At 40.6% G+C, this 23,724-nt stretch overlaps 1 protein-coding gene, 1 long non-coding RNA gene and 3 other non-coding genes across 5 annotated transcripts; 4 read left to right on the top strand and 1 right to left on the bottom strand.

The window, feature by feature from the left end:
• Positions 1-15,129: 15,129 nt before the first annotated feature.
• rpl10 (ribosomal protein L10) lies at positions 15,130-20,139 on the top strand. Its single transcript, XM_035159141.2, has 7 exons — positions 15,130-15,274; positions 16,363-16,421; positions 17,196-17,303; positions 18,193-18,331; positions 18,565-18,727; positions 19,079-19,258; positions 19,942-20,139. Exons 1-6 carry the CDS (start codon positions 15,252-15,254, stop codon positions 19,232-19,234), a joined length of 648 nt encoding a protein of 215 aa, XP_035015032.1. The 5' UTR covers positions 15,130-15,251; the 3' UTR covers positions 19,235-19,258; positions 19,942-20,139.
• Positions 16,906-17,036, top strand: LOC118111704. Its single transcript, XR_004697122.1, has one exon. It is a non-coding gene; the product is annotated as a small nucleolar RNA SNORA70 (small nucleolar RNA).
• LOC118111702 lies at positions 18,861-18,993 on the top strand. Its single transcript, XR_004697120.1, has one exon. It is a non-coding gene; the product is annotated as a small nucleolar RNA SNORA70 (small nucleolar RNA).
• LOC118111703 lies at positions 19,724-19,856 on the top strand. The gene has a single exon (XR_004697121.1). It is a non-coding gene; the product is annotated as a small nucleolar RNA SNORA70 (small nucleolar RNA).
• A 2,027-nt stretch (positions 20,140-22,166) lies between the features above and the next one.
• LOC118110962 lies at positions 22,167-22,973 on the bottom strand. Its single transcript, XR_004697033.1, has 2 exons — positions 22,742-22,973; positions 22,167-22,667 (listed from the first exon to the last, which is right to left on the bottom strand). It is a non-coding gene; the product is annotated as an uncharacterized LOC118110962 (long non-coding RNA).
• Positions 22,974-23,724: the final 751 nt, after the last annotated feature.

A 23,724-nucleotide genomic window follows, 5' to 3' on the forward strand; every position in this document is an offset into this window, starting at 1 on the left:
GTCACATGATGTCCATACTAACCTTATTGTAAAAGTCCTCTTGACTAGATTTTGTTGGGACAGGAAATAAACAGACTGAGGCTTAGGTGTCCCACATGTCCCCAATTACCCGAATTCACCCTATTTTCAATACTATATTTGACAAAAGTACAATTAAATGTGGCCTTTTGTCTTGTTCAAGGTGTAAAAAATTAGGGAGGGAGGTGATGAATTTTTATGAAAACACTATAAAACATGAATTTTTCAACTTGTCCCTTTAACCCAACACATTGTTCTACAAAGAAACAAGGCATAAAGCTGTGTGTGTGTGTGTGTGTGTGTGTGTGTGTGTGTGTGTGTGTGTGTGTGTGTGTGTGTGTGTGTGTGTGTGTGTGTGTGTGTGTGTGTGTGTGAGAATCAGCTTGTATTAATAAGAACCACATGTTTGCCATTGTGGTTGAGAGATCGTCCAGTCGGTCAGTGACATCATCTGTATGCAGCTTGTTGGAGTTACATCACCCGAGGCTTATTTGATGGGGTAAACACACACACACACACACACACACACACACACACACACACAAGTTCTTATGTTTTCATCTTATGTTTTTCAAGACAGATGAAGCAGAATAATTAGATATATTAATATGTCAATATTAGAATGTTGTGACAACATGCACATCACTGTGCTCTGCTTACATTAAGCTGATGACACACATACATCTATATCCTGACACAAACCAGTGAAAATTACAATTTACACCATATGGTATCTGCAGAAATTAAATGCACATAATGTAATTTTCTGTCTCTTTGTCAGAAAATCACATCATAAAAGACAGAGTTTGGTGACATTGTGAAGTAAGATGGAATCGTTGTAAAGTCGTTGTCTTCATGGGGATCATGAAGAATCCTCAGCGCCATTGCCGTCGTCGCTGCTTCTCTGGGTTGGGATTCTTTCATCAGTGTTCATGGCTCAGGAGTTTTTTTTACCAGGATCTGAATTATCCTTAGAGGTCTCCTCCTCTCCAAAACAAACAGTCCAAGCCAATAAAAATGGAAAAAAACAGCTTCCTTTTAAAAATCTGTGTTTCTCTCTCAGCTGCTTGCTGGACACAGGGCGTCTGGGGTTGTCAGCTGAGATGCCGCCAATGTTTGTTTATCTTGTTTCTCTGATAACTTAAGATCCATACGTTGGATGACAAAAAAAAATCTTTAGAGTTCAAGATGACCAAGATCTTAAAAATTAGGCTTGAAAAAGTAACTTTTGTCAATTCTGGTGGACAAGCACAATGGTGACACATACACAAGAGGGATATGACACCACTTTCAGGTTTTTAAAATTGAGTTTTATCTTTTCCATGTTGAAATGTTGCATATTAGACATTAAACTGTTCTGTTATGTCCCATAGTTTATAATGAAGAAATTACCGTGTTTGTCCCCTAAAGTAGAGTCTGGTCTCCCTCTCTGCAAATACCAGACCTGCAGCTAGAAAGCCTGAATGCTAAATAAAGTAATTGTCATCTGTAACTCTACAACAGGTCAGGGTCTAAATCATGGCATTTATACTTGTCACAGTTGGTATGGTTTATTTAGCAGTGACTAATATAGTGAGTTCCCATGATACTTAAATCATTTGTCAGTCATGCAAAACCTCTGCATGAAACAACTGGCCACAATGTCATTGATGGATGCCGAGGATACAAAGGAAATATGTCCTCCATTTTTGGGCAATAAGAGAGTGCATTTGACAGAGCCCTCAACATGGGGCAGTCCCAGTTGACCCAGATTTAGATGCAGTGATCGTAACAGGCAACCCTGCATGATCTGCTCCTGTGATGCCCTGCATTTGAAATCTTCAGTCAGTGGAGATAATGCAGATTCTTCTTGTCGGCTCGGTGGGGTGACACTCTGCTTGACGGTGTTTCTGTTCAGCTAAGCCCCTAACTCACACTTTACCAGGAACTGTTTGTCAAGAAACATACCAGTGAGCTGACATTGGTTGAAGAACAGCAAACTCCCTGCAAGGTTACTAGTCTATTACAGGGCTGACACACAAAGACAAACAACCAATCATGCTTACAATCTGTCTATTTATCTACAATTATGAGTTGCCACTTAACCTAACCTGGAATGCATTGGATGGTGGGAGAAGCCATAGTACCCAGAGAAAACCTACACAGACACTTGTGGAACATGCCAACTCCAAAGGCACGGGCAGTCTGATAGGTTCCAACTCAACACTTTCATGGTGTGAGGCAACACGTGGCATTAAATGTGTTTTCAGGTGATTTGATTGTAAAAGTGTTTGACTATGGGAAAGTACTGATGTAAAGGTACCTAAGATTTATTGAAGACAAATTGTGATCTGATTGGGCAACCCACCTCAGGAGGGGGGCAGATATGCATTGTGACCACATTACACACAATTGTAAATGCATTTTTTTGGTCAATCTACATACAACAATGTTGTCATAGATAATAATCCCAAATGACTTTTTCAAACCGGTGAATTAGCAGCAGCTAGGTAGTTAGCAGCCATTAGCCAGTGGCTGAGGTGGTAGAGTGGTTGTCCTCTAACCAGTGGTGATTGGTTAATACGTGGCACAGTCAACACAGATATATAGAAAATCTGACTGATGCTAAAATAAGGTCAAATAGTGAAGGCCGAGTTTATTTCAATGTTCAATGAGGGATGTAAAAGGACAACACAAGTGGTTCAGAGATAGTACAGTAGTTAAAATCAGGGAGTCGGGCTTCAGCTGACTCACAACAAAGCCTCTGTCTGTTCGTCAGTTAAGGAGCTAAAGTGGTAAATTGTTTAAGTGGACGTGATGGAGGAGACTAAAATGGTTCTATTGCACTGACTTTCTGATACTTGTTCTCTCTCTCTCTCGCTCTCTCTCTCTCTCTCTCTCTCACACACACACATACAGGCCTGAGCTCTTAGATTAGACCGACAAACAGCAAATGAAATCCCACTGACAGGTTATTAAACCGATGTCTCTTTACTTGCATTCTTTAGCTCTCTCTCACCATCCCCCATCGGACTCGAACTCAAAGGGACTTATACATGTGCACATAAAAGTGGCTCCCCAATGAAAAGATTGAGTAAATATGGAAAAACGATACTCATCAAAGGGAACAGAGTCCATATTTAGACATGTGACGTGTGGAGTGGCTTTTATGACCAGCTGAGTTAGTCAAATCAGTTCTACAGAAAAAAGCATTTAGGAGATAAAAGAGGACTGAGGGATGGCCATAAAGTAGGCTACAAGTAAACAAAATGTCACAACTGTTACTTGTCACTGTCAAACATATTAAGGCACCCTTTATACAGGTCTCATACATTATTGTTTGCATTAATGTTTTTAAACAGTGACTAACCTGTTGTTTTTTTAACAATAGTAGGTCTACAGGATTTCCACAGGAATGCTCACATAACTGTTAACACGTTTCATCATGTGTGCTTATAAATATGAACATGTCATTTTAAATACACCTTAGTGATGTGATTTCCTCCTCAATAGAACTGGAATGAGCATAACAACTGGATTAAACTCAACATAAAACATAGATCAAACTAATACAAAATGAAGTGTGCAAAGCTGAAAAGACATGAACAGTAAAACCACCATTCCCTCTTCGGCACAAGCAACGAGACACCACACACATTTACAGCCATTGTAATACAATCATTACAGCACAAACCAGCACTTAAACCTCCCCCCACCTGCACTTACTACACTCCTTCAACACACAATATGTGGTATAAATTCTCACCACAAGTAAACTTTACAGTGAGGATTTCAAGTCTTAAAAAACAGTGAGGTCCGAGCAGAGTAATCACACTGAGTCACCGAGACTGATGTCTGCAGCAGTCTGAGTCACACACAGAGCTTCTGGAATAATAAGACGTTTGCAGGTGTACTGTGTGTGTGTGTGTGTGTGTGTAATAAGTTGAACAGCTCACAGCTCATATCCACATACAGACCATATCCTCTCTTCAGGTGTATTTATTCTGTCTGTTAATTTGGACCACTAGTTAGGAGTTGTTAGTGTTTTGTGCAGCTACACAAGGACGAATATGTAACAATTGATGTAAACATTGTTTACATCCATATTTACTTGCTATAGCAGCCTCCATCTCCACATGGCAACAAACCTTCTCCTCCCGTGCACCTCCATTCTGTGCAAGCGAGTAGGCAAATAAAACATTCCTGTGCAAATCTGCAGCGTGACACCACATGGAGTTCATCTCTGGTAAACTTTGACCGGTGATGTGACATCCAATGACAACAATGCTTGTGTGGTTGACCCCCTTTGACTGCCATTTTCATTGTGACCCTGATATGAGCAGTGTCAAACCAGCCACTACTTGATGATGTCGAACATGAAAATTATAAACTGCATCTCAAAAAACGCTTGTTGAACAACCACAACCATAACCTGCACTGACCACATTCAGCGAGCAATGATGCGTAATTCATGTTTATCGTTTGCTTGCATTTCTCTACGTGTGACAGTGCCCACATACTTAAGTTAGCATGCTAACTTGCTAGGCTGGCTCATCCTGTCTCCTAATACCCCATTATACATCAAGAGGTGATAGTGAGTCACTGTAGTTTCCAGCCTGCCCTAATTCCAACACTGTTAAAAGATTCAAATAATAAGTTTTGTTGAGTAACACTGAATGTAAAAATGTAATTGTGTACATGACAAAGTAATAAAAAGGATTGTCTGAATTGAGTAACTCACAATATGAAAATGTTCCATATATTGATTGTAAATATTAATTATAGGATATTTGTAAGGTAAAAAAATCGAAACCCCTTTAATCTGTGTTGAGGGGGTTTAATTGACCACAGTATATACAGTAGTTTGAGGCTGGTAGTCAAAGTAAATACAACTTCTCATTGTATAAACCTTTTGCTGACGCCTGCACAGGCCTAAATGGCAGACCCCAACCGTGTTCGCTGTGTAGATTAAACAAACACTTTGAGTCAGGTCTGGTTTGGACAAGGAGGTGAGCAGTGGAGATGGATAGACTGCGGCACATTTGATGTGCTTCTGGTAACTCGGCATCGAGGTCCAGCTCTCTCTCTTTTCACTCCTTCTCTGTCCATATAAAGACAGAGTGAGCGAGCGAGCAAGAGAGAGAGAGAGAGAGAGAAATCTGGACATATTCCCAGATCTTCAGTTCCTGTTGGGTAATGAGTACATGGGGCTGACACAGGATGAGTGTGTGTATGTGTGTGTGTGTTCATATAATCAGCTCACTCTTGTGAGTGAGTTACAGTAGAGAATAACTTTTTGTGAGGAGTCCATCTATCTGTCTGTCTGTCTGTGTGAATGCTGTGTGGATATTGAAACTGGACAGAGGTGTTCAGCATCAGGACAAACATTCGGTCTTTAAAAGGACCTGAAAGAGTTGAATGAATCAGACTACAGGAATCTATCGCTGGTAGCTACTGGGCCCATTTTGGCAAGAGACACACATACACACACACACACTAGTGTCTCCATGACATCAGAGGACATTACATCGACTGACATTTATTTCCTGGTGATTGGCCAAACCTATCCCAAACCTTAACCTAAACTTAACCTAAGCTTAACCTACACAATCTTCACACACACACACACACACACACATGCACGCATGCGCACAGTTCCTCCATCATCACTAAGATAAGGACTGAAAAGTGATGTAAGTCCAGCTCTGAGGAGGGTGGTCTCTCTCTCTCTCTCTCTCTCTCTCTCTCTCTCTCTCTCTCTCTCTCTCTCTCTCTCTCTGGCTGAATCCCCTCGGAAGTTTTGTCTATATTCTGCTCTATAAAGCCTCTTAATCCCCTCCAGCCATCTGTTAATATATGTAGGAGACATTTAACAACCCGGGAATGCACATACACAAGTACATTTAAACACCCCGACGCCCTTCTACATCTACAAACACAGCCTTTTAAGGTAAGCTCTCCCTTCCTTTCTCTCACTGCCTCTCTAACTTTGCCTCCTCTCACTGACTCGGCTCCTGTTTCTCTCAGCCTGCCTGTGCACTCCTCACTGCACCCCCAACCCCCAACCCCCCAACCCCAAACCCACCACCACCCACCCACACCCCCTCACTGTGTTTCTACTCTTACTTTTTTTTTTCGGCCTATCTGGCTCTTTCCCCAACCAAGCACCGCTGGACTCCCTCATGACCAGCAGGCCTCTCCTGGGTCTTCTGCTCTCTCAAACTCATCTAAACAGAGGTTTCTTGAGAAGAGCGGCGAACAGGGCAAACAGCCTGTGTGAGGAAGAGAGTAAAGCAAACAAACAGAGGGCGATGCAGAGAGATAGACCCTGGATATCAGTGTTTTTGTCTCGAGTCGGGCAGCAGAGTGGTGTTTCTGCAGCGTGGTCACATGAAGATGAAGAACCCTCAACTGTTTGTCGTTTGGTGGCTTCTGCATGTGTGTGTGTGTGTGTGTGTGTGTGTGTGTGTGTGTGTGTGTGTGTGTGTGTGTGTGTGTGTGTGTGGATTGAGAGATGGGCTCCAGTAGTTTTGTCCATATATGGGGGGAGGAATGTGGAGAGAGAGCTGCCATGAATGACTGATCACCCTCTCACACACCCCTCCCTCCTCTCTTCTGCTAAATCGTCCAGATTTCTGTTGTTGCCTTCATGTGTGCACACAAAATATACATGATTGCAAATGTTTGTTAAGTGTGCGTATACACAGGTACACACACACACGCACACACACACACTCATATACTGTACAAGGGGTCATGCTTCTACAAACACACACACACCCTTCTCAGGCAGAGTTGTGTTTCATGTCTGATCCCAATGACATCATCCTGACCCATACTGGCTCACTGACTTGTTAGTTACGCGTGAATGACTGTGTGTCTGTGTGTGTGAGAGACTCCTCTTGCTCATCCAGGTGACACTGTGTGAATTATGTGCATAACGTCACCAGTGCAGGGAAACACAGGCACCGCACACACGGATGAGCACATCACACCTGTGTTGCTCGGCTGTGTGTGTGTGCCTGTATTTCTGGAATCCTTTTGCCCCTCTGTCAGTCATCCGTTCTGGCTCACTGCATGAACACATGATGAAATATAAGGTGGCAGCCGTCCTCTTCACCTGCATCTGGGCTGGATTCAATGGAAACAGATGTTAAAGGAAACAAATAATGATGTCATCCTAGGGCCCAGAGTATTTGAAAGTGATGTGTTCCTTGTGTGTGTCTGCACGTCTATAACTGCATTTGTGTAAGTGAAACATGCAGACATGAATGTGTATGTGTGTGTGTGTATGTGTGAGTGGGGGACTGGAATCAGATACTGTTTCTAATTAGGTAAAAAGAAAATGTTGTTTTCTGGTCCTTATGATTTGTCTCTTTGACTCTGACACTTCACCATAACCCTAATTGTCTTGTCTAAACATCCTCTCTGTTTTTTCCTCTGTTCTTTCAGCCTCTCCTCTCTCGAAGTTTTAGCCATGCCTGCAGCATGGCTCTACTGTAGGGGTCCGCAATGTAAGAACATAATCAAAGACTAATACAAGACCACAAAACACTTTTGGAGTCTCAGGGGTAAACTGTTGCAGCCAAATCCAATACAATTGAAGTAAATAGTGACCACTTCTTCTAACAGAAAAAAACAACAGAAAAAAACATAAAATGCGTCCATACTGCTCCTGTGGTGTCATCCAGCTGTCCGTAATCTCAGACATTCAAATTTGACTCGAAACTGTATCATTTACACCATGTTTTTGCCTAAATGTCCGCTGTGATCCAAGCACGAACGTGGCTCTGGAGGAGGATAACAACGGACATTTAGGCTATAAACATGGTGTAAATGATGCCGTTTTAAGTTGAATTTAAAGGTCCAGTGTGTAAGATTTAGGTGAAACGGATCTTTTGACAGAAATTGAATATAAAATAATCCTAGCGATGTTTTCACGAGTGTGTTTCATATAAATTATACAAATTGTTGTTTTATTTACCCTAGAATGGGCCCTTTATATTGAAATACTTTATATTTACATCGGGGGGGGGGTCCTCTCTACGGAGGCCGCCATGTTTCTTGTAGTAGCCCAGACTGGACAAACTAAACACCCTTTGAGTTTTTATGAAAATTAAGGGTTACCACAGGTTGTCTTTCATGTTTGGAAGGGGAGGATGAGGTGAGGGTTATTCAGCTGCAACATGTAACTTCACCACTATCGGAGGGAGTGGGATGTATCGTTGCATTTTTACAGTTTAGCATGCTCTTGCTAGCTGTTCCAGGATTACCACCCTAGCTTTATGGAAAAGACCTAGTGTCACATAATTTGATTAATGTCATTCATTCAGCATCATCATTCGTCATTAGGAGCTGTTTAGATGACATTTAGACATCCATGCTCCTCTCATGAACTATATCCATTAACTTGTTTTCTAGCACGAGCAGCAGGTCAGAATTTCAGTTTATGTTTAGTTTACAACCACCTTAGCAAATGTTAGCATACTAACGCGCTAAACTAAGATGGTGAAAATGTTTTACAATAGAGCTCATAGAAAGTGAGGGATTTAAAATATGGTAAATTATACTACAATACAACTTTTTCACTGCAGCCATTTCAAATCAATTAATGTTCTATCTAAATAGGGCACAACATTAATGAATGTGATTAGTAACATATGTGTTGACCTACTATTTCATGTCAAAATGGCTGCTGTGAAAAGGGTCTACAGTGTAAAATACTATAGCATATTTAAAACAGAAAATGAGGAAAATCTAAAGCAGAAGGGAAGGATTTGATATGAATTAGAATTTGGATGAAACAAGCAGAGGGGTGCTGTTCAGCTCACACTGTGAGATCTGGTGGAGCACTGCACTCATTGTCTAATGGATTATTTTGGATACAAACAGTTATGGACAGAGGAGAATGTTAAGGAGAAACAAAAAGATGGAATTGGCAAGAAGTTACCTTTATAGAATGCATTGTTATTGAAAATATTTGGTTTATTGGATTAACACTGTTTCTTGTTGTTCTATACAGTGTATTTAACCTGGATTTCTACACACTGTGTCTCTGTCTATCACACTCAATCACACACACACACACACACACACACACACCAGGACTCAGCCAGACTCAACGGAGGCCTGCTCCCACGTGAACTGCATGACATCATATGATCTCATTACCGAAGCAGTTGAGCCTGACACACAGACCTGCAGAGACATGACCTGCAGAGAAACACTGACATAAAGACAGTGAGAAACACATATCAAAGTGGGCTGTTGCACTATTATTTCAATACATGATCACATATAATACATATGTATTTACGTTGTAAGGGGTACAAGTGTCTTTGTCTATACTCTCATTTTACCCTCTGGAATTTATTTCGCCTTTTCTTACGTTTGCTTTGGCAACACATGAAAGTACTTGTCATGCCAGTAAAACCAAAGTGAAGTAGGGGTCAACACGTTGCAACAGTATTCAGGAGAAATGGTTTCTTTAATAATTTACTATATACAAGCTTCCCATATAGTTATACCTGATATGCCATATATTCTGGAGCATTTAATACCTTTTGGGATCAGAAGATATCCTTTTCTGGAGCATTAGATATCTTTTTGTGCAGCAGTGGATGTCCTTTTCTGAGGCATTAGTTATCTTTTCTGGAGCATTATATATCCTTTTCTGGAGCATTAGATCTCCTTTTCTGGAGCATTCAATATCATTTTCAGAGGTATGAGATATCATTTTCTGGAGCATTAGATATAATTTTTGGGAATATTGGTTATCCTTATCTAAAGAATCAGATATCCTTTTCTGGAACATGAGATAACCTTTTCTGGAGCATTAGAAATCCTTTTACTGTGACATTAGAAATCATTTTTCTGGAGCATTACGTTTCTTTTTCTGGAGCGCTCAAACAGGGGTGTCTCCATGATGGTGAAGTGATGTGTAGGAATCTCAAAGGATAAAGAAGACAGAAAAGAAAATATGATGAAAGAAGAAGATGGAATGAGTCAGAATCAATTGTTCATGTTTTCTTTGGCTTTGGAGTCCTTGGCAACAATTCAGTTTCACTTCCCGATAAACAGTGGGCTCCAAGTGCCCACTTAGCAAAAATGTCCTTGTTTTACAAAATCTGACATATTCCACAGCTCCAGCAGTGAGAGCTGAATGCCATCCTTCATCCTTCTGTCTTCTCCTGATTTATTCAATACAACAAATAATTGTAACTTTTTCTGGAGCATTCACACACTTATGTTTGTGTGTGATATCTAACATACGTGTGTGGCGCGTGTGTGTGTGAGAGAGAGAGAGAGAGAGACACTGTCCTGGTCCTGTCAGAGGTGTGTTGCGTGGTGGTAACTAAGAAGCTGGACTGTTTCAGGGGAAATGTAAACATGTACAAAATCTCTAAGAGCCTGTTGCACAACTCTTTGGAGGATTTACTTTGAATATATATTTTTCAATATATGTTGACCCTTCACCTTGTCCACAATTAATATATTCAAATTATGTAAACAAGTGTGAATTTACGTATGTAATTGAATTATGTTTTGTTTGCAACATGGTATAATATACTGGATGTACTTTATATATGGTGGCATGTACAAACTTCCTCAAGCCAATCTGTTCAGATAAGGCTGGGTGGAGTTTATCATATAATACATTATGAATTCTACAATAATTGAAATACTTATAAATGGATTTATGACTGGTAATAGCTCAATGACTGACAGCTTAACTGACACTATCTGAAGTGTGTGACTGTAGTTTTGTACAACCCCACCCATCACTTCATCATCCTGAGCTCTATTTTCACACTTGTCTAAAGTCACTGTGCTCTCTTCTTAATCTAATTTTATTCTCTCACACAAAATGTTGCTACAGCTCCTGTAGTTTGGAAATTACCTCAAACCCTCACATATGAACTTGAATAACACTTGAATGTACACACAAACACACACACCCACACACACACACACACACACACACAACACACACACACACACACACACACACACACACACACACACACACACACACACACACACACACACACACACACAGACGCTGCCTGGACACACTCGCAAAGACAATACTTCCGTTTTCAGGGTAACACACAGGGTGTTAGCCGTCACACCCTCATCAGTCATATACTGTTCAGTGGTGGGTAATGTGTGTGTGAGGGTGCGGTGGGCAGTATGAGCAATTCAATGTTAACACTTCTATCCGCAGCTACACATTTATCTGCATGCTTATCAGGCATTTAGTTGATGGTCTTAACTCGGGAGACTACATTGAGTTTGATGTGTTATCTTACAGATTTTGTGTCTTTCTTAAGATTACTTTATGACTCGATATGCATCAGCTTGGTGTTGAATTAAAACAGCTAGCCTGGCGCTGTCCTCAGGTAAATCCTCCATCTAGTAGCACCTGAGCTAAACTTTTAACAAATAATAACAGGTAATAAAAAGTAATACAAATTTTAGAGAGTCTTTTAGTAAATCAAACAACAACTCAAATAGCCCCTTGGAAAATCTGCTGACATAATTCTGGTAGGAGGATGTTTTTTATGTCTGGACGGAGTCGGGCCAGTTAGTTGGTGTTTACAGTATTCATGGTAAGCTAAGTGTCCTGTTCTAGATTCGTATTTCGTCTGAAAATATTAAGCGGTATCAGTCCACTCATTTAACCCTTAGTATCGATGAATAAGCATTTCCCTTCTTATGTGCCTTAGTTTGCAACCTAAGATCTAAATGGAAATCCTGAGCAATAGGCTATGTCTGTCGTGTGTGTGTGTGTGTGTGTGTGTGTGTGTGTGTGTGTGTGTGTGTGTGTGTGTGTGTGTGTGTGTGTGTGTGTGTGTGTGCGTGGGTGTGGGTGTGTGTGTGGGTGTGTGTGTCATTGGCCACCAGAAACAGGCACAGACTGTAGGACCATTTTGGTGCTTGGTTTCTTTCCATCGTCACACCATCATGCTTGCCCCTCAGTGAGGTTTAGCTCAGACACAGGAACAGTCTGGAGGAGATTCAGACAGAACAGGAGGACCAGACAAGATAGAGGCGACTCTGTGCTGATAGCTGACCTTCACATGAGGCTGTGCAGGGATCTCAGTCAGAGTTCAGCCTCTTTCCTGACTGACATATCCGCTATGTGTTTGAGTCACTCAGCAAGGAGTGGCAGTGTACTTCCTAATCGAGGCTGGCCTGAAAATAAGTTTTAAAAAAGTTAAAGTTAACAACACCATCTTTACACAAACTAAATTCAAAGAGGTGTGATGACAGCACTTACATGATGTACGGACTCAATGATCTTAGCATATGTCTTAAGGGCCTGAGGATGTTTAACAGTCCTTATTATGTTGAGGGATGTTGGAGCAGCTCTCATTGAACAGAGCCAGGACGAGGTAGGAATTCCTCACATTCCCTGGCTACAGAACATTTGTTCTGCATTAACATGAGTTTAGATATGAGCTCATTGTTCCTTTTTAAGCATTAGTGAAGTAGGGCGCAGATGAGTCGAGAATTTACCAATTTATGATGCTATAGTGTCCCCTAATGGCCATTTTGTGCATTGAGATCTCAAAGAAAAACCTCCAGACCAAACCTCCAGAACCAGACTCAATGTGGGCAGCCATCTGGTTGGTATGAGAGGAGAGATGTGGGGAGAGGGGAGAGATGGGTAGGGGAGACCAGGAGCAGTGAGGATGTCAAGTACAACTTAAACCAGCCTCTTTCTGTTGCTTTAATCCCCAGTGATGTTTCTGTCCTGTGATGAATTCTAAATCCTGACTGAAAGTCTTCTAACAAACAATTGTGCAAGTAATCACACAGCTGGTTAGAAACAGCCTTTTCAAGGATTTGGGAAATGAAGGGAAGGTTTGATATGGGTCTTTAACTTGCTGAAACATCTGGGTCAAAAGTGGGTTTTATAGCAGAGGTTTAATTACTGCTACCTTAAAAGCCTGTGATATGTAGCCAGTTAACAAAGACATGTACATCTTATTTAATATGGAACTGTCAATTATAGGAATAACTTCCTTAAAATTTCTAGTTGAGTTTTGGTCAACAGACAAGATAATGGTTTGGATTAAGAGAATTGTGAAGTCAGCTCAGAAAGATCTATTGAAGAAAAGTTTTATTATAAATCTGGTGCTACAGTTGGTTCTATGGTTTCTGCACTGGACAGTGAATCTGTGTTTTTGATGGGGACTAGGTGGTGAATCTTATCCCTGATTGTTACAATTCAGAGGGCTCCCTTATAAGATATCAGACTATCTTTCCAGGCTAGGTGAAAATCTTCTTTATTGGTGGAACATCACTCTCTACGTCACGTCTAAATTCCGTGATGTATTTGAGAATTATACCATGGAGTTAATCTCTGATTTATTTTCTTCTTTTTCAGAGGGGAGACAGTGTCCATGGTTGTTGGCAATGAGGGGACTGTACTAAATCATCAACTTGTAAAGAAGTAAAGCTGTGAAAGCCTGTGTCAAACATGACACATGGCGTTGAGTAAATACCAAAGGAATTCTTTCCTTTGATATGTTTACTGTATTATCTGATAAACACCGACTATGATAGAATTTCTTTCCAAAATCTGTGCAATTGATAATAGGAGATTCAAATATAATTAAAATGATCAGATAAAGGGAAGTTCTTCCACAAAATGAAACAGGATAAAATTGATAATAGGCAGATTTATAAAGTACTTTTCCAGTATTGACTCCTCAAAGCACTTTTCACTACGATAATGGTAAATGGTCTGTATTGATATAGTGCTTTTGTAGTCTTGATGACCTTTCAAAGCACTTTACTTTCACACATACATTCATACAGTGCATCTATGTGCAACACTTTCCCTTTGACACATCATTGACACACTGTTGGCACAGCCATCAGGGCCAATTTGGGGTTCAGTGGCTTGCCCAAGAACACATTGGCATGGGGATGGGGCTCAAACCGCCAATCCCACCCACTCCACCTCACACATATTCAAACAGTGCTTGTTCTATACACAGAGCCCTTTTGTAAGACCCAAACACACGTTTTTGCCGTTTGGCCTTTTTCACAGGACACATTTAGTTATAAAACAGTGAGAATACACAATTTCCCCCTGGGATCAATGAAGTATTTCTGATTCTGAATAGCATAGCAAATACGGATGAATCCATTTGGCTGCTTCACCTTCAGGGTGCTGTTTTAACATTAGGACACTTGAATAGAATGTAAGAGTAGGTAATGGTGTTAGTAACATCAAACATTACACAGTTTCAGGATTCCCAATTTTATTGAAGTAACATATGTATTTTATACAGATGTTCATCAATATATACTGTTCCTAATATACCAAAAGTAATCGTTATTGATCCCCAAGTTATATTATTTTATTATTGGATCAATATGATCATATCTAAGCAGTATTTCCATATTGAGGTTGGTTAGAGTAAATCTAGTTTTAATGGCTTTATACTATTGGTCATTATTATAATTACATCTACAGGAAGCCATCATATTCTATAAAATAATGACTTAGTCAACTAAAGAAAACTTGCTATAACTATAGTGGCTGAAGAGATGAAAACGAGGAAAAACTAGTGTTTGAGTCTGAAATTTAGAGGGTTAGAGAAAATTCTACAAAACTAAATTACGTACAAATTGTATTTCAGTTCAATATAAATGTCAGCCACGCTGATTGTAAATGTAATGCTATTGATATTACTATCAATTACACCTGATCTGTTCCTGTTACTTTAAATGGTCTGATGTGAAGAGGGGTTGATTATTACTATTATTATTACTATTTTTTATTATTATTATCAGCAGAAGCTTGTCCACATGTTGAATGAATCAAACAGCACATCTACAGCATGGATACGGTAGATGTCGCCCTGCAGTCTCGGATCATCATATAGAACTACATTTCCCAGCATTCACTTGAAGCTTGAAACATGAAAACTGCGATCAAATAATTTTTATAATGATACAATTTTAATCACTATTATGTGTCGATGGCTTCATATAGTAAAAATACACACAGAAGCAAAAAATAATTAGTTTTTAAATATAAAATATATTTTCCTCGTCCATATGACGAAGCGGAAGTGATCTCTACTTCCTTTCCTCCATTAGGTGAGTGCGTGGTGGGAGCGCGTCTTCTCCTTCTCTCCGTTGAACAGACAGATTTAACGTTTTTTACTCGGAATCGCAGTCACGAAATAACACGAATAACACGTTTGTTTGTTAATTTACAGATCGCAGCCATGGGCCGGCGACCAGCCCGATGGTGAGTCCTCTGCTCCGTCGTTAGAGAGCAGGGCCATATGAGAGCAGCTCGGAGGAAAATGGCAGCGGCTCCGGGTCGCACCATGTGGCCGGTGCTGACGTGCCGGCAGACCTCCTGTCTGACCGCCTGGTTACTGTCTTATTATAACACGGTGCTCTCTGTGTTAGCCGCATGTGTTAACTTAGTGAGTGCCTGTCCTTATAGAGACTCTAATGTCGTTATTGCCAGAAAACGCTAGCTTGTGGAGCTAACAAGCTAGCGGCTAATGCTAACACGCCATTCCAAGACATCTCGTCTGTGTAGATGTGATACACTTCATATCCCAGTTAAATCTCGGTGTGTGAGTTCTACTGATGGTTTTAGATAACCTTAATGTCTTGTAGCGGTGGACGACTGGTTACAAGTTAAAACACCAGAGTGGTCTGTAATATTAGTGGATATATGAATCTGTCAGGATCTGTTGCTCTTGAGAACCAGTGCCTCTACAGTTTCTACCATATTTGAGCTACATTAGAAACGTACGGCTCCTGCATGCTCACTGAACTGTTACTGTGGATATTACGCAGCTTTACAATAGATGAACTACAGAGCACAATTGTTACAGTATGAGGCTGATGATAATCAATATATTGTTATCACCAGCATATCCTACATGAAGGCTAAATCCAAATCCGCCTGTGTAGTTTTCTGAGCCTTGTTGCATAAACTACTGAACACATCTGTTACACTGAGTGTGACCTGTTCTTAGTTTGACTCAGACCTGTATACACCATCCTGTTTTAAGTGTAGATGATGAATTATAGTCCTAAATTATAGCTCTGTTTCTATTTCATTGCGTTGTTCGTTCTCACCTGCTGTGTCGAGCTGCCGTGGGAATTTACTGAGGCGGTTTAAAAGCTATGACATGTTAAAAGACTAGTAGGAGCTATTTGGGTTTGGGTTTGAGACAGGAAAAGTCCTTTAGTTCGTAACTTTAACTGGGAATTATTGACGGTAACAAAATAAATGGGCATCCTTAAGAAATTATCACAAAAATTACAATAGCTTGGGTAAATGGTAGACATTTTAACCCTTAATGTCTTTCACAGCTACCGTTACTGCAAGAACAAGCCCTACCCCAAGTCCCGTTTCTGCAGGGGTGTGCCAGGTAAGATCTCTGCTCTTCACTCGACATGTGAAATTACAATAATGACATAGTTTGGGAAATTACTTCCACACATTTAAAATGGTCTAGTGGGAACCATTAGGTCTAATTTAATTAACATTTCATCTGAGTTGGCACAAAACTAGAAAACATGTCAAGTTGTCTGTGTAGCTGCATTTTGTTCAGACAGATGTGACCAAAGATTTGACTGTTAACTTCAGAATCAGCAGTTTTCATATTACAGTAGAAGTCGTTTGTTAGGAAGCTCTGTAAACTTTGTCATTAATACTATAAGAATGTATTAACTGTGGCATATTTCAATGTTCGAGTTTCATTCAGGCTAATAAGGCGACCAGGGGCTGCACAGATTTTTTTCTCTTCCCTGCATCCAACCGATTGGTTGAAGGTGTGATTTCAGTCTGCCACAATTTTCTGTTTGTCCTACTTTTTGGACTTGAGGGATTTACATTATCTGCTACTGATAATTCTGCATCTTAAGCTGACCAGTTCTCCCTCCCATGTGTCTCTGGTGTGCAAATGATGCAGACAGTGACTCTTTGGTTGTGTATGTCCTCAGCTGGGTGGTGCTGAGTGCTTTAAGGGACCACTGAGACAAAACCCTGAGACGGTTAATCCTTCTCATAAACTCTCACATGTTGAGTGTATGATTTCAGAACTATGACACAAGTGTTCTGTATCAAGTAATTAGTATTGAGTATTAATCTGTGGTTAATTTTCTTGCCTATTCTCTCATCTAAATCTTTTCCTTGTATGTAGATCCCAAGATCAGGATCTTTGACTTGGGAAGGAAGAAGGCCAAGGTAGATGAGTTCCCCCTGTGCGGCCACATGGTCTCTGATGAGTACGAGCAGCTGTCCTCAGAAGGTGAGTAGTTCGATAAGCTATGACCAAACATGTAGATGGTCATGTCATTGAAGTGTTTATTTTAACTGAGCAATAGAGACATTTGGCTGGGTTTAGTCCAACTTTAACAAAAACCTACTGTCACTACAAGGTCTTGATTTTAATGGAAGCTTGGGTGAGAATTTAACACATATTTACCCCCAAATTCTTTAAAGTAAATGTTAACTGATCCACCTTTGTAAATGCCCAATACAGAGTTTAAACAGATGTCATATCTTTTTGATTATACATCAACATGCTGAGTTAAAGCAAAACTTTGCATAGAACTGTTGATATTCCTTGGCGTTTCCAATAGTCAATATCACTGACTGTGCATCACACCCCTACGGCAGAGTTGACAGTAACTAGCAGCTCAACATGGGAAGTCCAGACGACAGCCTGCTCCGTCAAGGGCTTCTCACCTTCACCTACGGCTGTGGATTTTACCAGTAAATTGGACAGCGTAGGTCCCTGTGCGACAGTAGCACGTTAGTCAGCGTTAATAAGCATTAACATTGGATGCAGAATTAGTAAATTCCCCCGAGTGCATGATAAGTCGTGAAACTGTTTTACAGGAATAGAAAATACAGGTTTAGATGTAAGAATCTTAGTTTTTTTTAACTTATTGGGCATATAACGAGATGATAAAGGAACAAGTAACGGAAATGTGATTAAAAAACACTTTTTCATTTTATGATGCTTTTAAAGGTTCTTTAAACAAAAACAGCACACTTATTCAATGGAAGAATAAAAAAAAAAAATCACATGAATCATTCACTACTGTTGTATATTTTAAATGCCGTCTGTCCCAGCTGAAGTTGAGGCACTAAATCTTAGATTTGTATCCACCCTCCTCACCCCTTCTGTGTAGCTCTGGAGGCGGCTCGTATCTGTGCTAACAAGTACATGGTGAAGACCTGTGGTAAGGATGGTTTCCACATCCGCATGCGCCTGCATCCCTTCCACGTAATCCGCATCAACAAAATGTTGTCCTGCGCTGGAGCTGATAGGTGAGAATCTGTTGTTGATGCAAGGAGTGTTGGGTTACATTCTGGTGGGCATCAATATGGAGAGGCCAGTGATCAGAAAAATGGATGTGATTATTCTTAATTCAGAACTGCTGTTTAAAACCCATTTTCCAACCTGGGTCTTACTATTGGGTTGTACTTGGCTGGTGAAATGACTGCATTGTTTTGTATTCCTGAGAAGTTTTAGCAAAATCTGTCAATCTTCTGGTTCCCAGGCTCCAGACTGGAATGCGTGGTGCTTTTGGAAAACCCCAGGGCACTGTGGCTCGTGTGAACATTGGTCAGGTGATCATGTCTGTGCGCACCAAGGCCGGGAACAAAGAGCATGTGATAGAGGCTCTGCGCAGAGCCAAGTTTAAGTTCCCTGGACGCCAGAAGGTAAGGCAGCACATGGTTGGTCTCAACACTCAAACCTTGTGGTAATGTTTTTATTATTTAAAAGTTAAAATGTTGTGTCGTGAAACACTTGGAGGAGAGAAGTGGAAAGAGTTAACATGCATCCCCTAAAACTCTGCAGCTTATTAAGCCGACTGGTCTTGCTGCAGTGCAGTTCCAGTGTGCAAAGGCTGCAGACAGTGAATCAGTGGTTGTGTATGTCCTCAGCTGGGAGGTGCTGAGTGCTTTAAGGGACCACTGAGACAAAGTTTATCTCAAGGCTCTTACTCAAAGGGCATTGTACATGTTCTGTCATTTGCCTTAACTTACTCCTGTCATCGTTCTCACCCTTAGATCCATATCTCCAAGAAGTATGGCTTCACCAAGTTCAATGCCACCGAATTCGATGAAATGATGGCTGATAAGCGTCTGATCTCAGATGGATGTGGGGTGAAGTACATCCCCAGCAGAGGCCCTCTGTCCCGCTGGAAGGCTCTTCATGCTGTGTAGACTTTCTAACAGGCACCAATAAAAGTGGGTTTGATTCCAAAAGTGACGACTTTGACTTTATTTCACTGGAATTCTATGTATGAAATGTATTCAGACTCGGCCCGTGGTATAGGGAATTTTAAAAGCAAGTAGAAATGCATGGTCTTAACATAGTTACTAGGGCTGAACAATATTAGGAAAACATGCGATATGTATAAACCTTGTTTAATATTGCGATGACAATATGACCAGCGATAAATAGTCTGGCTACGGATGCAGGTCAGGTGATCATGTCTGTGCGCACCAAGGCCAGGAACAAAGAGCATGTGATAGAGGCTCTGCGCAGAGCCAAGTTTAAGTTCCCTGGGCGCCAGAAGGTAAGGCAGCACATGGTTGGTCTCAACACTCAAACCTTGTGGTAATGTTTTTATTATTTAAAAGTTAAAATATTGTGGCGTGAAACACTTGGAGGAGAGAAGTGGAAAGAGTTAACATGCATCCCCTAAAACTCTGCAGCTTATTAAGCCGACTGGTCTTGCTGCAGTGCAGTTCCAGTGTGCAAAGGCTGCAGACAGTGAATCAGTGGTTGTGTATGTCCTCAGCTGGGAGGTGCTGAGTGCTTTAAGGGACCACTGAGACAAAGTTTTTCTCACGGCTCTTACTCAAAGGGCATTGTGCTTGTTCTGTCATTTGCCTTAACTTACTCCTGTCATCGTTCTCACCCGTAGATCCATATCTCCAAGAAGTATGGCTTCACCAAGTTCAATGCCACCGAATTCGATGAAATGATGGCTGATAAGCGTCTGATCTCAGATGGATGTGGGGTGAAGTACATCCCCAGCAGAGGCCCTCTGTCCCGCTGGAAGGCTCTTCATGCTGTGTAGACTTTCTAACAGGCACCAATAAAAGTGGGTTTGATTCCAAAAGTGACGACTTTGACTTTATTTCACTGGAATTCAATGTATTCAGACTCGGCCCGTGGTATAGGGAATTTTAAAAGCACGGTCTTAACATAGTTACTAGGGCTGAACAATATTAGGAAAACATGCGATATGTATAAACCTTGTTTAATATTGCGATGACAATATGACCAGCGATAAATAGTCTGGCTACGGATGCAGGGATCACGGGCAGCTCCACAGCACCACAAAACCATGCACAGCTCCACTAATTTGTGGTCATTTCATACATGTTTGGACGGTGAAAAGTATTTATTTTTACAATATTTTTTTTTTTTTTTTTTACCGGCTTTGTCGGTAATATACCGTGTCAAGCCAAACAATGCGCTGCCATCGCTACATACTTTTACCCAGTCTGAGTTTACACGTGTCCAATCACAGACGAAAAGAGCGAGGGGGGAGGCAGAGCGAGATTTGACGGAGCTGCCTCACAGTACTGTTCTCTCTATTCTCATTTTCCGACAATGATTCATTGATGTAAAAAACCTGTCAATGACCTGAATATCTTTAATATCTGATTGGCCAAATATATTGACATGCAGAGCGTAAATGCGTGGCACATGGAACGCCATCAATTGCAGTTCAAGTAGCCTTTTGCAATATGTATCACATGTAAATATTGAAATCTTAGATATATTGTGCAGCCCTAATAGGTAGACAAACTCTGGACTTGATGTTTTGCCTAACAGTAAGATTAGAAAATGTAAACATTTACATAAATGCACTTTATGCACCACCAGGTGTCTCAATAAAAAGAGGCAAGGTTTGGATATGGGATGGGATTCTCTCAATGTTAATGGTTCAGGAGCTTTTACCCAGACTTGAATTATCCTCAGAGGTTTACATTTCAGAACAAACTCATTGGTTATACCTGGTAAAAACTTTGATTAAAGCCGCTTCATGTTTAAAAAAGTACATTTAAACCACAAGGTTCTGTTAAGGGCTGCATAAGTGATTTTAAAAATGAATAAGGTCAAGTTTTACTGCTGTTCAGAGGCCCTGTACTATGAAGGGAGTTCAACATACCCAGGACATTCCTTATCCTGCTTCAACTAATCTAACAGATGTCCTGACCACGAAGCAGGTAGTCAACTATAGGTTTTCATAGCCAGCTATTCGTGTCTTAATGCAACAGAGGTAGAGCTGTAATTGTGAGCGACATCAGAACCAGGGTTAGGTTAATATACGATAAGTACTTATATCAGCCAGTAGATCTGATTATAGCAACATCTGAAAGTGACATTCAACAAAATGAAACTAACTGATGACTACATGAGCAAAGTAGCATACATTTTGATCTTTTAAAGTTATAAGCTCAAAGAAACTTTAAATAAGTACAAAGATTTTATAGCTTATTTTGTTTGTTTTAATGCAGGTAAAACACAAATATAGTGATTGAAAGTGATCTCAGACTGTGCTGCCAAAGCAGAGGGAAGAGAATAGAAGTAGTTGTCTGATGAGCCCGGTCTAACTGAAATGTGCATTTTTTTAAAAGACAAAGGCTTTACTTTTTATTTTTCATGTTCTGATCTGCAGGGATAGAATAGGACAGTAAAAGCATCAACATTGTCAGGTATTATGTCAGTCTTTGTTTAATTATAATGTAGCTATAATAGTTGTGATGTATTGATTAATTGGGATAAACTCTCCCTCATGTGACCACGGGCCCAGGCAAGGCCCGGATTTCATTAAAGTTTGACAGTGTACTGACCCTTTCATAATGACTCAAACCAACTAAAGGCCCACAGATCATCTATAATGACACATGAGTAAAAGATGGACTGAGATATTTATGTGTGTGTGACCTGGCACAGTGTTTAGAATGACTGTTTTAGAATTAAAACAGCCTATGGGTCATGCTTGACTCCAATGACAGTGTGCATGGACACAATCAAATTTTAGGGGTTCATGAAGAGCAGAGATGTGCATTCAGTTCACAATTATATCTTTATTTAATAATGGGAGGACTAAAAAGGGAAAAATGGACAATTATAAATAAAACAAATAGCTTTTTATTTCTGAATGTTTATAAAAGCTAAAACAACAAATACTGTGACCACAGAGATACAACACACTTAACCTAAATAGCGTTAGAGAATTATGTAGGCAGCGTACTTACTACGGGGAGATTCTATCACAAAGCCAAATAGACACCACCACGTGAGCACACTGATCACTACCACTGCAACTCACACTGCAAGGACAAAACCACAACACACTGTTCAAGTGACCACCACCCTTTCGGCCTACATGCAAAGTGGTGTGAATCCCACAACTACTCCCCGTAGGTCGTCCAGCTGCCTAAAACAAGGAAAAGAGTGAGAGTCAGTTGGTTCAGGGTCACAATAAATTAAAAAACAATCAATACGATTAAAGGTTGAACGGTCCATCAGGGATGTGATGCATGAGATGTCGGGCCGACACGATAAAATCAACGCAGAAACCAGTGGTCAGACAACACTGGAATTAGGCAAAGCAGCAGTCTGACACTTAATCTGCAAAGAGGGTCATTTATCAAGTTGCAACCAAATACATTAGAGGGGATCACCCTTTACATTGCTAATAATACCTTGCTCAATATGGGGCCCGATTTTACAGTGTCCATGGATGGCTGACTCTGTACTGGGGCTCAAACAGGGGAGAGGCGAACCCTGAATCTTCACTCAACCATGGGGCCACAGAAATCTGGGTCGAGACACAGCCACTCAACTAAATATATAAGACACCTCATTAGATTTCAAGCGGGTAAATAAAACATCTTTCTCCCAGTCTCCCTTACCTGCACAAACACAGCAGTCACCAATATACCAGGCATCAAACAAAGAGGCAGTAATTGCCTGCACCTGTCCTTATAAAGGCGGGGAGCTCTCCAATCCCACCTACCAGGGCGGTGCTCTAACTCCTAGCTGTCAACCCTCACATATACATACATACATATATACATACACACACACACACATATATATATACACACATACAGCTCTGAAAATAATTAAGAGACCAATTCAAAATGATCAGTTTCTCTGGTTTTGCTATTTATTGGTATGCGTTTGTTTTATTCTATAAACTACTGACAACATTTCTCCCAAATTTCAAATAAAAATATTGTCATTTAGAGCATTTATTTGCAGAAAATGACAACTGGTCAAATAACAAAAAAGATGCAGTGTTTTCAGATCTCGAATAATGCAAAGAAAACAAGTTCATATTCATTTTTAAACAACACAATACCAATGTTTTAACTTAGGAAGAGTTCAGAAATCAATATTTGGTTGAATAACCTTGATTTACAATCACAGCTTTAATGCGTCTTGGCATGCTCTCTACCAGTCTTTCACATTGCTGTTGGGTGACTTTATGCTACTCCTGGCCATGACAGGGTCCTGATCTGGTGGTCCTTCATCCACACCCTCACTGACTGGCTGTGTGGCATGGAGCATTGTCCTGCTGGAAAAAACACTCCTCAGAGTTGGAGAACATTGTCAGAGCAGAAGGAAGCAAGTTTTCTTCCAGGACAACTTTGTACTTGGATTGATTCATGCGTCCTTCACA

Source organism: Hippoglossus stenolepis, chromosome 6 (genome assembly GCF_022539355.2).
Source record: "Hippoglossus stenolepis isolate QCI-W04-F060 chromosome 6, HSTE1.2, whole genome shotgun sequence".
Taxonomy (NCBI): Eukaryota; Metazoa; Chordata; class Actinopteri; order Pleuronectiformes; family Pleuronectidae; genus Hippoglossus; species Hippoglossus stenolepis.